The following is a 16943-nucleotide window of genomic DNA, read 5'->3' on the forward strand; positions in this document are numbered from 1 at the left end:
ACAGAGTTAGAGAAAGTATTCTAGGACACTGAGAAAATAGATGGCTACCTTGTGACAGATGGGTCCAAACTGAAAAAGTAATTATTTTTGGCTTTTGAGACTTCTTAAGTACAAAATCTGTTATCTTCTTCCTCCAAATAATAATAAAAAAATGTTTAGATAACACTGAATGTAGGATATGGTGATGGTAGTGTTTAAAGAGTAATTGGGAATATGTTTGTGTTTTAATTAATAAAAATCATTTATAATATGGAGTAAGCATTGACAAAAGCAAATGAACTAAGAGCAGGTAGAATTCATTACATCTATTAAAAACAAACAAACAAGCAAACAAAACCAAAACAGTCAAGCAATGAAAGAACAACCAGTCTTGTAAGTAAAAAGTTCAACCATGTCAAATACAACCAAGTAAAATACACAGACTACAGTTTCTAGCCTTTTCCTTGGTATGCTTGCTAACTGAAAACTTAGACAATATTCTGTTTTTAGGTAGGACTGTGTAACCCATTCTCTTCTGTCTCTGTGATTCCCACTGGAGTTTTAGTTCTGTCAACATTTCTTATAAAGTGCAGTCATGTTGCATTTGAAGCAAATATCACTTGGGGACAGATTACTCATTATTTTGGCTTCTGTACTCATTTACAAGATTGCAAAATTGGTTAAAAATGTTACCTGTCTCATTTGTAAGGCAATGATGAAGTGGGAAACTTAGAGTTATTAGTATCAGGAAAGAGGTGGGAAGGGGAGAAAACTCATGTAAAATGAGGTACAGGTAAGCATTTAAAAATTCTCCATTTTTATTTTCCTCATAGATATATTATACCTTCTTACATATTTATGTCTTCTTATGTGAATATTAATCAAGTGGTAACATAAGTTTTGCTAGCCTCAGTGTAATCACATTGAATTACTGCTTGTAGCTCTGTGATAAGCTTTAGCTTTACTAGATTCCTCATGTGTGAACAAATATTGTGTATCTGGAATAGGTGGAGAGGATGAGAGGATGAAAGAAAAACACAGGAAGGGAACTATATGGAGTATATGCTTGAATTAATACATGGGGATTTATGTGAGTCAGCACCCAATTCACTTCTGGCAAGAGCTTTTTCAGCAAGTCCCAGAGCTGTTGAAGCAACCAAGAGTGACTGTTTAGGTTTTTCTCTCAGAAACTCATGAGATTCAGTGTTCTCCCCAGTTAAACATGTAGCCAAAGTTTGATACTAGTTTCCAGTCCTTTTGAATATGTTTTTGATTATAGTCAAGAGGATATTCTAATGATTCAGTGTGCCAGCTGGGCATTACTAAGGCTATTGCTTTGATCAGAAATATCATCCCGAATAGAGACTTTTACAACTGCCAATAGTTCTCTCATTTATTTATTTATTTTTAGATTTTAATGTTTTTATGTGATATAAATTACATCAGTGCCAGATTATCAGCTCAGAAAAAAAAAAAAAGTGTATGGCTTGTAAAAGAATATCAAATCATAATAAATATTGAAAAGAGAAAAAGTCTTAAAAGTTAAGTTAACATCATTACACAGTTTGAACATCGCCATTATTGAAATCATCCTCCACCCTCCTTTTGGTAATATTTTACAGAGTTAGAGTTCAGGTGTTTATAGCGGTTCAGGGAGCAAAGATACTGACAGATGTATCTTTAGTACAAGAAATAGTTCTGGTTCTTGGCAGGATTTTGCACAGTGAGCTACTGCAACAGCAGGGTTTCCTTTGCAGCTCCTGTGATCGTGCTGACTTGTTATCAGCCAGCATTTCCTCATAATGGACACTTGTATAGGCTTTGGGGTGAGACACAACCTTCTTTAACTAACCCCATGCCTGCAGTAACAAGTAGTTGGTGAGGCACATCAGCCATGTGCCTCTGACCATATGCTTGTTAATCATGAGGCTTTCTGTCCAGGTAGGTGCATGTCAAGATCCTCTGTGTTTCTCCTATTTTCCCCATTCTCTTCAGAGCAATTAACCTAAATATTAGACTCTACCTGGGAAACAATTATTATATTAGCAGAGGAGATAATTAATGTGCTTAGCTGAAGTAAAGACTGTATTACTGAAGGAAAAAGCTTTGTACAAACAGCTTCAGGGCAAGGCGTTAAGAAGCTGAAGTAAGGAAAACAAATATCTGGGATCAACCTAACGAAAGAAATTTTAGGGATCTGAAAGATAAAAAAAATCCTTTTTGCTCTGTAGTCAGTGGAACAATAATCTGGGAAAGTTCTGTGAACCATTTAAGTCTATGCTGGCAAATGTCATTGAAAATGGTATAAGGATCATGTCTATCAGTCCATAGGACAAGAAAAACTGAAAAAAATGGATTGATGCCTGTGTCCTACTGGCACAGAGACCAGACAGAATGGCATTGACACCATACATAGTTAATACAACTGCAGGAAGAACAGACATTCTGTCAGTAGAGTTGACATAAGGCCATGAGCAGTGGGTAAAGAAAACAATCGTTCTCATCCAGCACTCCAAATTTCCAGCACCATCCAGTCCTATGGACATAATCCTAAAGTTGTATCTGCTGTCCAGAGAATCACTTCCTCCTTCTCCCAAACTACATACATACCCAGACTGGAAAAATTCAAAAATGCCATGTCTGTGAATTCTGTCATGTTTGAGAGCACCTTCTTTGCTAAGGTCTTATGAAAGAAGTACTTTTAAATCACTGATTCTTTGCTTGCAAATCTCTTGCATTTGCATGTAATACATGTATATATACATATATATATATATTTTATTTCTTAAATTTGTTTTAGATTATTTTGTTTAATAATTCAGCCCTTTTGGGAGATCAAGAGATAAATATTTATATTAAAATATTAACATCAGTCATTTCAATGTAAAAATATTTGCCACTGTATGAATAACATAAACATTATCAGGCCAATAAATATTCTTAACCTTTTATTTGTTTATTTATTAAACTTAATGGACTATTGGAGCAAAGCTGATAAACAACAGCATGAGGTGAGAATAACCAAAGCAGAGAATGATAATTTTTGCTGTGCTATTTGCTTCCATGCATATATTTCTTTATTTTGTTCTTAAAGGTGATATGATTTTAAGTTCTAATCATGACCATCAAAACTTTTCTGTGAAAAAATTAGTATTAAGATAAAACTTTAAAGAGCAGCTATCCATCCAAAAAGATTATACGGACAATATTGGTAAAATAGATTATCAAATATTCGTTACAATTAATCCCAAAAATAATAGAACCATTTTTTTTTTAAATCAGATGTACATTGACTAAAGTGTGGAAATTGATGCATCTAAAACAGTTTATGTCAATAATCAACTTGTCCCTATATAACTATTAATTGAATTATATACATGCATTTTATTATTCAATTTTATGTTAATTATTCTATGTAAGTATATGGCAAATATATTTTCAAAAGCAGCTTAGTTGTCTCTTGGGTTTCCTTCTAACCAAAGCTATCTTAAAGGCAACTGTTTTTATTGTGGATCTAACTATTTGGTTAGACCAGAACTGAACACTTCTGCCCTAATGTTTATATATTAAATTACAATACAAATGTGTATGGGGTACGATAAAAGCTATTTTATATTAGAATTGCAATTGGATGATTTTATTTGCTCCCATGTTACTGTCTCTAAAATACTCTACACACAATTAACAGTAGCTAAATATTTATGGTCCTTTATATTCTCTTATGTTTTAGAAATGCATCTACCAAATTTAAAAAATACACTTTCTTAAAAGGCAGATGTTGCATTAATTATGCTAAAACTTTATTTTTTTCCTATTAAAAGCAAATTTAAATCTTAAACCTATTAAACATTTTCTTGATATTGTCTATGGAAGACAGAACAAATAAAGACTAATCAAGCTGTCATATTTATTAAATGTTTGGCAGTGTCTGCTGAGTGCCTAAATTTTAATTAACTGTACATGTTTTGAAAGCTTTGCTATTTTTTTTTTCTTACTCAAGAGCTATCCTTCTGTGATAGAGTAGTTTGTTTGTAATATCTAATTGAGAAATATGGGATTCAAGCTGTGTGTAGGTGATACATGAATTTTTCACCCCTGCTGACAACCACATTGGTTTCTGTGTAATTCTTTAAACTGATTCAATCAAACTCATGCTGTTTATGCTTTTAATTGACTGAATTAAAACATCATTTTAAACACTTAATCGTTCCATTAGACAGGATTGTGTTTGCTTATTCTATGCTCAATCCAGCACAAAATAAGCATAGATTTCTCATCCACAAGGGATCAGAAATCCAGTTTCCCATTCTCTCAGTCTCTTGGTCTTTCTTGTTTGGTAGCCTCATGTAAGCATCCTGCAAAGGAGCTTTCTCCTTTCTTGTAAAGGAGACTGAAGATGTACTCTAGCAGAAGTGTATCTGTCAAGGACTATTTTTGTTTTGGATAAATGGATGTGAGCATTGACCTATGAATTCTGAATGAACTGGAAAATAAGACCACTGCCAGTTCCTAAATGGACCCCAAACATAAAATTCCATTCCTTTGGGTTTCCTTGTAGAAATAGACACAGCACAGAATACTGCTGTCAGTCTGGAAGACATAATATTTTCACAATTTGTCATCTTTAATTTTTTCTCTACTTACCAGTGTAGGAAGTATATATAGTCATATTCTCACATCAAGAATTCTTTGAGCATGCTAACTACTATGTCCTACAGCTTAGAAATCTTGGTGGCAACTATAAACTTTTGGAAAAAGGTAATAACATACCACGATTTTGTAGCTGTTGAAAAGAAAGTTCCTTGACAAATTAACTTCAGAACTCCAGGCTGCTAGAATCTTCAGGAAGCAAGGATTTTGCAGCCTATATTTACTGATTAGGTTTACTGTTAATAACGTATTTACTAACAATGGAGAAGAAAAATCTCTCTCTTCTTCCATTGAATTTGGACTTACTATTTGCTTTCTTCCAACATGAATACCTTTATCTGTGTCTCCTTCACAAAGGGGATTTTTTGCCATTGCTGTTGTATTTTAACAAATAACCTGATTATAATTTTATAATGTTGCTTTTTGCATGTGTCTATATATTATAGAATCAATAAATATTTTCCTTTCTGTAAGGTGGTTCTGTTTTCATAAACACAGTTTAAAATACTGACCAAATTGATGGTGATAAAATCTTTTGATAAGTTGCAGAGATGCATGACAAATTATTTTGTGGAAGGCCATATGAACATAGCACATAGGTGGTTCACCCCTGTACTTTCCATTAATCACTCATGAATGCTGCTTATATTCAAACTTCTCAGAAGCTCCAAATATTATCCGTGCACAAATATGACTATTTACAATAAAAATTATTCTGTGTTTACTCCAAATACGGATATATGAATGAAGTTTTTTATTGGCTCAGGAGAAGCAGTGTTTTGTTCTGAGATGATAAAGAACTTTGAACACATCCCTGATCTAGAAAGACACTATCTTATGAGTTCTGTGCTAGATACCTATCAATGATATCAAGTATGCATATTTACGATATTATTACATTTATTTTGAATTTTGTTTATGTAATCACAACCTGAGCTGTCAGCCTCATGCTGTATTCTTCTCTTTGTGTCTGTCATTGTGTTAATAAGGATTTGCATGCCAAATTAGTCCCTTGGATACAAATGAAATTCTATCACTTTCAAATTGTGTACTCAGTGATAACTTCACAATTTCATAACCTTTGTTTTGGTGTTACACCTGTAACTAAATGGATGTTAAAACTGATCCAAAGGTAATTGAAATCAAGGAGTGTCTTTATACTGACTTCAATAAGCTTTAAGTAAACCCTTTTTAACAATTTTGTTAATGAAGTGCAAAAACGATTAATAACAATCTCATTCTCTTAGCTATGTTGGCTAGAAACAACAATAAAAACCATTAGATTCTATTTTTAAGAAGGCAAATTTTAAACAGGTGTCTGAATACATACATGAAAATAAACGCACTGTTTTTGAATAATCATGCTGTGTAGCAAAATAGTAGTTTAAGGAAAGGTTGGACTTGGTGCTTAGGGACATGGTTTAGTGGGTGACATTGGTAGTATGGTGATGGTTGGACCAGATGATCTTGGAGGTCTTTTCCAACCCTAACGATTCTATGATTCTATGAAAATTGTACTTTAGGTTCCAATAAAACTTATCTCTTCAGAAGAGGAATGGAAGTCTTTAAGAGCAAAAAAATAAAATAACATTACTACATATTTTCATAAGAAAAAAAAAAAAGGATAATGTCAGAATGTTATCCCACCTGATAAATATATAATGTATATGAATCACAGAATCATAGAACGGCTTGGGTTGGAAGGGACCTTAAAGATCATCTAATTTCAACCTCTCTGCCATAAACAAGGATGCCGCCCACTAGATCAGGATGCCAAGTCTAATCACTACATGCCCATGCAAAAAGTTTCTCCTCATTTATAAGTCCCTGTTAAGTACTGAAAGACTGCAATGAGGTCACCTTGGAGCTTTCTCTTCTCCAGGCTCAACATCCCCAGCTCTCAGCCTGTCTTCATCAGAGAGGTGCTCCAGCCCTTTGTTCATCTTCATGGCCCTTCTCTGTGCTTCTTGTGCTGGGGGGGACCTAGACTTGGATGCAGTACTCCAAGTGGGACCTCATGTTGGCAGAACAGAGAGGGACAGTCACCTTCCTTGACCTGCTGGCCATGCTTCTTTTGATGCAGCCCAGGATGAAGTTAGCCTTTTGGGCTGCAAGCACACACTGCTGGCTTATGTTGAGCTTTTTGTCCGCCAGAACCCACGAGTCCTTCTCTGCAGAGTTGCTTTCAATGATTTTTTTCTCCCAGTCTGTGCTTCTGTCTAGGATTGCCCCAACACAGGAGCAGCACCTTGGACTTGTTGAACCTCATTGTGTTCATGTGGGCCCACTTTCTAAGCTTGTCCAGGTCCTTTTGGATGGCATCCCTTCCTTCTAGTGTATCAATTAACACACAGTTTGGTATTGTCTACAAGCTTGCTGAGGGTGCACTCAATGGCACTGTCTCTGTCATTGATAAAGATATTAAACAGCACCAGTCTCAAGATGGACCCATGAGGGACAACACTCACCACTGGCCTCCACCTGCACATAGAGCCATTGACTGCAACTCTCTGGCTGTGGCCATCCAGCCAACTCCTTATCCACCAAACAGTCCACCCTTCAAATCCAGTTTAGAGATAAGGATGTCCAGAATTTAGACATAAGGATGTTACAGAAGTCCAGGTAGATGACATTGGTCAGTCTTCCCTTGTCAACTGATTCATTTACCATTTACTCCATCATAGAAGGCCACTAGACTCATCATATGTGATTTGCCCTTAGCAAACCTTAGCTAAATACTTGAAAACAATTCTAAAATACATATTTATTATGATGCACTCAAGTGAATCTTAAATAAATTTATTATTATTATTATTATTATTATTATTATTATTATTATTATTATTATTATTTATGACCGCATAAAATGCTTTGAGATAATTCAACAAATTCTTAATTTGGATTTTATCTGACTTGGAAAAACACATTCACTTTCCAAAATGTAGTTAGCAGCATATATATATTTTTTTAAACCTTAAGGTCAGGAGGAAAAAAAAACAATCCTCTATGAACTGCTTTTAGTCTAAAAAATATTGTTGCTATGACTACTTGAGAAGCTTTAAGGCAATGTCCTTTTTATTTAAAGTATTTTTAGAACTTCAGTTACCCTAACAACAGGATGTACTTAAAAAAGCAACTTCTAATAAGTTTGCTCTTGTTTGCAAAGAAAATCTCTTGCCTTTCGTTTTCTTTTATGGTGAAGAATTTGCCATCATTAAATGATGGAAAGCATAAAAGAAACAGTTTTAAAAAGCTGTTTCACATATCTCCCCTCAGCAGCTTTAGTACAAGCAGCAGAAGGTAGCTTATCTTGATAATTTCAACAGATATTTACTATAAGCAGATCAGATGATCAAGATGGTAGAGTAGGACAAATATTTTTGGCTGTTATACCGTAGTGATGTTATTGTATTTCAATAGATAGTAATATTTTAAAATAGCCTGTATTTCCTAAGTGACTTGTATTAATAATATGGAGAAATATGTTGCTATGCTTCATACCTTTAAGAAAAAAATCATTCTATCTACTGTCTTTATAAGATGTGAATAGTATACAGTGCTAAAACAAGCATGCATCTGATTCACCATCTAATGGCCACCAGTAAACATCAATGGAAGAGTATAAGAAATGGATTACTCGTTCTTTTCTACTACACATTTCCGTTTTACAGTGATATGCAGTACAAGTACTCCACAAAGCAAAAATGGTAGCTTTTATTTTGATAAATTTTGACTATTTTTTTTTGAATTCCAGTGGTTTCTTGATTTTTTTTAGCATTTTCATGAAGTGCTGTGAATATTCTCCATTCAGTCTAAGAAAAAAAATAATATGCTTTGTTCTGAATTTTCTACCTGCTCCTTTCGACTTACAACTCCTAACTGTAACAGTGAATGGCACTCCATGCTATTCTTGATTTTAAAAACCTTTGTCATGCTCATCTTCAGTTATCTCTTCCAGGCTGAAGCATATTGTTTTAGAAACCATATTTATGCTGAATGTATGAGCTGTTAGATTTAAGACTGTGTAGTCTATCAGCTCAAAAGGGTGATTGATGGTCAATGGTTTGATGTCTAGCTGTTGGCTGGACAACCCGGGCAACCCGTTCCAATGCCTGACTACTCTTTCTGAGAAGAAATTTCTCCTAATTTCCAACCTAAACCTCCCCTGGCACAACTTGAGGCCACTCCCTCTATTCCTATCACTAGTTATCTACAAGAAGAGGCCAACCCCCAGCTCTCCGGAACTTCCTTTCAGTTAGTTGTAGAGAGCAATAAGGTCTCCCCTGAGCCTTCTCTTCTCCAGACGAAACAACCCCAGTTCCCTCAGGTGCTCCTCATAGGACTTGTTTTCCAGGTGCTTCACCAGCTTTATAGCCCTCCTCTGGGCACATTCCAGGACCGCGATATCCTTCTTGTACTGAGAGGCCCAAAACTGAACACAGTACTCGAGGTGTGGCCTCACCAGAGCAGAATACAAGGGGATGATCCCCTCCCTGGTGCTGCTGGCTACACTATTCCTGATACAAGCCAGGATGCTGTTGGCCTTCTTGGTCACCTGGGCACACTGCCAGCTCATGTTCAGGTGAGCATCAATCAGCACCCCCAGATCCCTTTCCTCTGCACAGCTTTTGAGCCACTCTGCCCCAAACCTGTAGCGTTGCATACGGTTGTTGTGGCCAAAGTGCAGGATCTGGCACTTAGTCATGTTGAACCTCATCCTATTGGCCTCTGCCCATCAACCCAACCTGTCCAGGTCCCTCTGCAGGGCCTTCCTACCCTCCAGCAGATCGACACTTACCCCCACTTTGTTGTCACCTGCAACCTTACTGAGGGTGCTCTTAATTCCCTTATCCAAATCATCACTAAAGATGTTAAAGAGGATGGGCTCTAGTACCGGTCACCAGCTGGATTTTACTCTGTTCACCACTACTCTCTGGACCTGGCTGTCAAGCCAATTTTTAACCCAGTAAAGAGTATACCTGTCCAAGCCATGGGCTGCCAGCTTCTGCAGGAGGATGCTGTGGGAGACTGTGTCAAAGGCCTTGCTCAAGTCTAGGTAGACTACGTCAACAGGCTTTGCTTCCTCCACCAGGCGGGTCACCTGGTCATAGAAGGAGATGAGGTTGGTCAGACAAGACTTGCCTTTCATGAACCCATGCTGACTGGGCCTGATCCCTCAGTTGTCCCACCTGTGCTGCATGATTGCCTTCAAGACGACCTGTTCCATCACCTTTCCTGGCACCGATGTCAGGCTGACAGGCCTGTAGCTCCCCAGGTCCTCCTTACAATCCTTCTTATAGATGGATGTCACATTAGCAAGTCTCCAGTCATCTGGGACCTCTCCAGATGACCATGACCACTGAGAGATGATGGAAAGCAGCCCAGCAATCAGACATGCCAACTCCCTCAGCACCCTTGGATGGATTCCATCTGGCCCCATGGACTTGTGACAGTCCAGGTGGAGCACCAGGTCTCTAACTGTTTCCACCTGAACTGTGGGGGGTTTCTTTTGCTCCCTGTCCCAGACTTCCAGGTCAGGAGGCTGAGTAGTTTGAGGATAAGTGGTCTGGCTAATAAAGACAGATGTAAAGAAGGCGCTAAGAACCTCAGCCTTTTCCTTATCCTCAGTAGTCATGTTCCCCTATGTCATATTTGATAGTTTACCTATGACAACGAACTGAACGTGTACTATACACAAGTGAATAACTGCATGTAGGAACTACTGACAGGTCATTTACACAATGCTAAGCAAAAAATTTGTGAGTATATTAGGACCCTAGGTAATGTGAAGAGGTTGTGATAAGGTACCTTGAAGCTTCACAATTTGTTTTCTTAAAATTAAGTAACTAGAAAACCAATTTACCACTTGATCACAATCCCCTAACTTCATAATTTCTCATGCAATTAACCAAACCAAGAGTTTTTACACATCAATAAGCACAGTATCAGTAGAATTTCCATGATAATAGTAACATAGCTCACCACAGAATATTTGTCAAATTTAATAAAGCACATCATGATGAATAACCAAGTCATTAAAAAAAAATAAATTATAAATTACTGTGTTTCCGTTTGTGGCAGGTGGAAAAGATGGGTTTGCACAAGAAGAGGACCTGTGCAAAAGTCAGCTGCATTGCAGGTAGAAACCACTACTGAAACATGTGTGTTTTCATGAAAGGAAAGAAAAGAAAAAGAAAGAGCAAACAGAAACAAGGATACAGTTGTAGTGATTTGTAAGAAAAGATCATTGAGACATGACAAATTTGGATACAAATATGCATTTAACTTAATACTGGTTTTAAATACTGGTATTCATAGTTATTGCAGTCTTAAAAGGATATTAGATGAGTTAAAACAATGTAATATTAAAAGAAATAATGACAACTTGGAAAAATTACTTTTCCAAAGATAAGTGCAAAGTAGGGTGAAGAAATTGGACAGTGAACAAAGTAACAGATACTAAAAGTGAAAATGTACATGTCCATGTCAATATTTTGAACTATATTATAGTATACTGAGGCTGTGTCCTTGTTAAATTAAACACTTTCTGGGAATATTCTCAGGCAATGGAACCTGATCAACTGTAGTGGTAAACTGTCAGAATGTGGCACAAGTTTGTCATGTGCCAAGTAGTCATTTCCCAAATAATTACTGGATGCTGTTCAACACACAGGGTGATCCAGGAATTAGTCTCAGCAGGCCATTTGAATGAATCCATTCTGTTTTGGAAATGTTGAGAGTTTATTAGCATATGCCAAGATCCTTCCTTGTCAACTGACCTCAGTGATAGAGAACATTCACAAGATGTTTAATGTAATAGTGTAGATAAGCTACAATGTTATTGTGGGGGTCACACACTTTATACAATTAAGAAGGCCTCCTAATACTGAGTAACCACATATGAGAACATTTAAAATTTAGAGAAAGACTTACGAACATTGAACGTGAATATTATATAGATGCAGAATGCGCTAAAATAAAAATTTCAGTTTCACGGGTCCCAGTCTGTTCTCCATTATTTTTTTGACACGGAAGAAGAAAGAGCTTAATACCAAGTAAAATAACAGATGGTTAAAGCATTGTTTTAAAGGGAGAGGAACTCCTAGATAGAGTTTCAACTAATGGCATGATTGGAAGCATTTTGAAAGAAAAGATGCCTTTTTAATGAAAATGAAAAAGTAAAGGAGCATCACAGGAAGGACTTTCCCCCTCCCCCCCTCCACCCCCCCCCCCCCCCCTTTTTTTTTTTTTGTCCCTATCAAAAAGAAATTTGCCAGAATAGCAGAGAATAACAGGTAGTGGAGAACTAGATGACAAAATGTATTCAGATATTTTTTCAGATACTTTTGACAAATTCCTCACACATAGCTATTTATGAAGTTAAATTATCACTATGTAAGAGGCAAGTGTTGTCATAAGCCAAGAACTGACTAAAATAAAGCAAAACAAAATGTGAATAATTAATCTAGTCTTAATGTGAAAAGGATGACTGTGGCTTAGAACAAATACTAGCATTATGTATTGTGATACTCACTGATCTGGGGGAGGTGTAAGCACTGGTACTGGGAAAATAAACCATTTACAATTGTAATTGAGAAGAGGACTGAGAAACTCCAAAGAGACCTAATAGAGATTAGTGAATAAGAACCATAGAAGAAAATTAAAGCTGGTAGAGGAAAAGTAATGTAAAGGGCATTGTTTGAATAGTCATGCAGAGGATTTAGTTGTGTCATCTCAGGATATGCATATTGGCATTAGACTGAACATATCAAGTCAATTGGCTAAGATAGTAGGAAAAAAAAAAAAACACGTGTAAAACATGAAACCAAAGAATAATAGGGTAAAAATGTGTGCTCATATATGTTCAATTTTGTCCCCTTAGTAAGCAGGTTACAGATGAACTAGAGAGTATTCAGTATTAAGCGATAATAATGATTAAAACTGAAAAAGCTTTTAATTTCAAGAACCTGAAAAGATTGTCAGTGTAGCCACCTGATGTACTTAGAATGAACAAAGAGGATTTGTAGGAAAAATATATAGGCCAGAGGCTGGAATATCTGCTCCTTTTTCAATGTCTTTCACATTATATATATATATATATTTTTTTTTTTAAGTTTTCTTTTTGACTCATTATATTGACATTACTAATGCACTTTCGCATTTGCCAGAAAAAGAGAGTTGACGAGAATTTTCTAAACATTCATGAACAAATTTTCTATTAGGCTTCACAAAATGCCCTCTTTTGGTCGGTAAAATGTAAGGAAGATGTTAACTTGATTTTGGATATATTAATTTTATTTATTTATATATATAAATGGACAATATGCAGAAGAGGACCACAAAATCACAGAATGGCTGAGGTTGGAAGGGACTTCTGAAGATCACTTAGTCCAACCCCCCGTGCCGAAGAGCACATTGTGCAGGATGGCATCTAGGCAGGTTTTAAACATCTCAAGAGAAGGAGACTCCACAGCCTCTATGGGTAGCTTGTTCCAGTGCTCTGTCACCCTCGCAGTAAAGAAGTGTCCTCTCATATTCAGCCAGAACTTCCTATGCTTCAGTTTGTGCCCATTGCCTCTCATCCTGTCACTGGGCACAACTGAAAAGAGAATGGTTCCATCCTCTTGACACCCTCCCTTCAAATATTTATATCCATTGATGAGATCTCCTCTCAGTCTTCTCTTTTCCAAGCTAAACAGGCTCAGCTCTCTCAGCCTGTCCTTGTAGGACAGGTACTCCAGTCCCCTAACCATCTTCATAGCCCTCCTCTGAACTCACTCCAGTAGTTCCGTGTCCCTCGTGTACTGGGAAGCCCAGGACAGGACACAGTACTCCACATGTGGCCTCACCAGGGCCAAGAAGAGGGAGAGGATCACCTGCCTTGGCCTGCTGGCAACACTTCTGAATGCATCCCAGGATACCGTTGGTCTTCTTGTCCACGAGAGAACATTGCTGACTCATGTCAGCCTGCTGCTTACCAGGACTCCCAGGTCCCTCTCTGCAGAGCTGTTCTCCAGCAGGTCAGCCTCCAGCCTGTACTGGTGCTTGGAGTTATTCCTCCCTAGGTGGAGGACCCTGCACTTGCATTTGTTAAACGCCTTGATGTTCCTCTCGGCCCAGCCCTCCAGCCTGTTGAGGTCCCTCTGAAGGATGGAAATATTTTATCCGAAAATCTAATTCTACGTTGTTTCCTTGTAATGAATGTTGATTAAAAAGAATGACAGTCAGCAGTGAAAATGCAAAAAAGTGAAAAAAAAGTCAGATTCATATGCAATTATTTTATATATGTATTCTATATTAAATTCTTGTAGATGTATTGGTGTATTTAATCTAATCATCTACTTTAATATATATATATTTATATAAAAGTGCTTCTATATAGGTCTGAAGTTAAAGGTGAAACTCAGAAACCCACAGTAATATAATTAAATGCAACATTTTTTAACAGAAAAAAATAATTTTCCTGCATTTCTGTAGACATTTCTTGAATGACATAAGCTTGCTCTATTTATCTGACAGAGTTTAGGTATTAACGTTTTTAATGATACCAAATCTGATCTTATACCAAATTGCAGGTGGATTAGATCTGCTTCCTTTGAGTAAAATAAGTTTAAATTTTTTTTTTTTGTAAAAAATGAAGTGTTTCCAACAACATCTACTTTTTGTAAACTCATCTGTATTTCATTCTAATTCACCTTCAGACATGTATTTTACATCTTTCATTGTCTTGAGTTTATTAACACTACTTAGTCTGGTATTCTTCAATATATTCACAGCTATTTCTTTCAGCTTATTTATTTATTTTTTTTTTCCACTGAGCTGTTGGTTTGATGACATTTATATATGTATTTGCTAAACCTGTGCACATCTGTGGAATTTTTCATCATTAAGTTGTGGCCCATATTTTGTTTTGATTTAAGCTGAAAGTCCATGATAAAAAACAATTCTGAGAACTAAGCGATGGCTTTGCCCTTATTATCATCCAGTTTTATTGCTGCAAAGTATTGTATATAGCTGTCTATTGTCAGCAAATATTCATTTCCATTCCATTCAAACGGACTGATAAATTTTGCCATAATCTTTCTGGCATTAGGTATCTCTATTACTGAAGTATAGTTTTGGTGGAGCCCTTGTGATACTGACAGCTTTTACACTTATCTACACCTTCCACTATTAGTTGCTTATTCTTATTATCTTATTATTGTTATTATTATTATAATAATCATCATAATCTTCCTATTCTAAATCAGAATTTAATTTATTGCTGTTAATATTTTCCCATTTATAAGTGTCATTTTTGTATTTACCGTCTCATTCCCAGTTCCTATCCTGTGGTATTACTATTTTCTCTCTGTTGAGCATGAAACCATGCATTTCACAGAACTTATATTTGTGGATTGAATATGAACATGTTCTAGTTCGTACTTCCCACCTTTCCGCAGGCTATCCTCATCTTATCTTCCTTACAGGTAGTAATCTTTAATCTTTCTTTGTCTACTGTTGAATTTATTGCTTTGCTTTTATCCGATATAGACAATCTGCCCTTGGCCAACTGAATTCATGTTGGTCTTTCCTCTCCATGTTATTATTCTGCTTCACAAATGTTATTTTTGTAAAAGGCCACCCCCCTCCCCCCCCCCCCCCCCGCCCCCAAACATAAAGTTCTTTTCTTGTTTTACATGACACCTGGCATCTATTTTGTGTACCGGCAGTTTCAGGAGAGGCGATTCATTTATTTATGTTATGAAACTAAGTATTTAATGAATCTTAATCTTCCATGCTTCCATATTTGCTTTTAACCATTGTAATAATTATTGTTATAGTTGTTTTTTTTTTGTGAGGTACTTCCAGACAAGTAAAGAAAATTATTCTTGCCCCAACTACTTAGGATATATTGCTGCCTCCTTTATTCTGCCTACTAAAATCCTTACAATTTAATATAATTGCAAATAACACCTGATTAAAATTATGATCTTAGTGAGGTCAGATAACCTGTATCTGTATACAGACAAGAGGCATTTGTTTTTTTAAATAAAAATTAAAAAAAAACAACACACAAAAACAACACCAACAAAACAAAAACCAAAACCCTATAGATTTTAAAATAAGAAGCGAAAAAGGAGAATAAGGAGACATATGACCAAGTAATTAGTTTTCTAGATTATGAATGATATTTTGGAAAGCTATATGTAATTTACAGTCATCAGACATGTTAAAGTACATTTTAGTCAGAACATTTCTGAGTATTGCCAGCACCTGATAAAATCCTTCCAGCTCCTTTTACAGGCAGAGAAATGGCAAAGAAAAAAGGAGGAGAAAGGAAATTAATGGAACAGAGGATAAGAGAAAATGATCAGAGTATTAAGAAGTAAGCTCTAGAGTCTATGAAAATATGAGAATGACTGATATTTTCCAAAAGAAAGTAGATCACATGGGTTAGAGAAGGCTCTCCTGAGCTCAGGATTCTGTGAAGTCTCCCGTCTTGGCCTTTGAAATGGGAGGATTCTCAGGATGTGCATGAAAACATGCAGGTCTGCTGTTATAGATTGGCTAGGGGAGGTAATATTAAAATTGTGTAAAAATTGTTGGTAGATAAAAATTATGTTATCAAGCTTGCTGTGCATATTAGATATACACACACCAAGAAGAAATATGTAGTCAATTTATAAGTATATCCCTTCGCACATATTCCCAAGAGAAAGGAGAATCTTTGGGAGATTTCTTTGTAGGAAAAAATGTTCTGCATGTTTTATTTCCAGCTGAGGAAAAAACAACAACAATAACAACAAAACAACAACAACAACAACAACAAACACATCCCATGGTCACTAATTTAATCTTCTCTGTAGGTATTGAGAAACATCAACAGTCACTTCAAAGAGATATTGTATGTATCGTATTTTGTTTTCCAGTAGGCAAATAAAAAGTCTGTTCCCGGTAAGACCACCTTCATTGCTGCTCAACACTAGGGTGGCCTTCTCAAAATATGTCAGTAAAAAGATTTACAGATGTCCTGTGGTCCATTAAGCAGGCATTAGATACAGAGATGCATTGCTATCCTGCAGGGCTGCAAAGTCACTAATGCCTTTGTGCTGATCAGTCATTTAGCACAGATAGCTAGTTATCTGTGTGGTATCTCATCTCAGAGTTACTGCAAGAGAGCAGGAGAACAGAAAGTGATATGCAGTAGAAATGATTTTACCCATGTAATAACTAAGGACAAGGTTTACATGAACCTACATTGTCTCAAGGGTTCCAAAAAATACTTCCAAAAATATTCGTTGGGTTGCCAGCAGCAGTAAGCAGTGAGACAA

At 36.3% G+C, this 16943-nt stretch overlaps 1 protein-coding gene across 6 annotated transcripts in view; it reads left to right on the plus strand.

Annotated features, from left to right (window-relative positions):
• The window catches only part of LOC308193827 (uncharacterized protein), a 199543-nt gene that overhangs the window by 91948 nt on the left and 90652 nt on the right, over window positions 1–16943 (plus strand). For 2 of the 6 annotated variants that reach the window (XM_080588893.1, XM_080588892.1), the window contains exon 3: window positions 10711–10768. The exons of the other annotated variants lie outside the window; for them this stretch is intronic. In XM_080588893.1, coding sequence (XP_080445019.1) covers window positions 10711–10768 — 58 coding nt within the window. The remainder of the gene's footprint in view (window positions 1–10710; window positions 10769–16943) is intronic. 6 annotated transcript variants of the gene reach the window in all.

This window comes from Anser brachyrhynchus, assembly GCF_964034855.1.
Source record: "Anser brachyrhynchus genome assembly, chromosome: 4".
NCBI classification, from domain to species: domain Eukaryota; kingdom Metazoa; phylum Chordata; class Aves; order Anseriformes; family Anatidae; genus Anser; species Anser brachyrhynchus.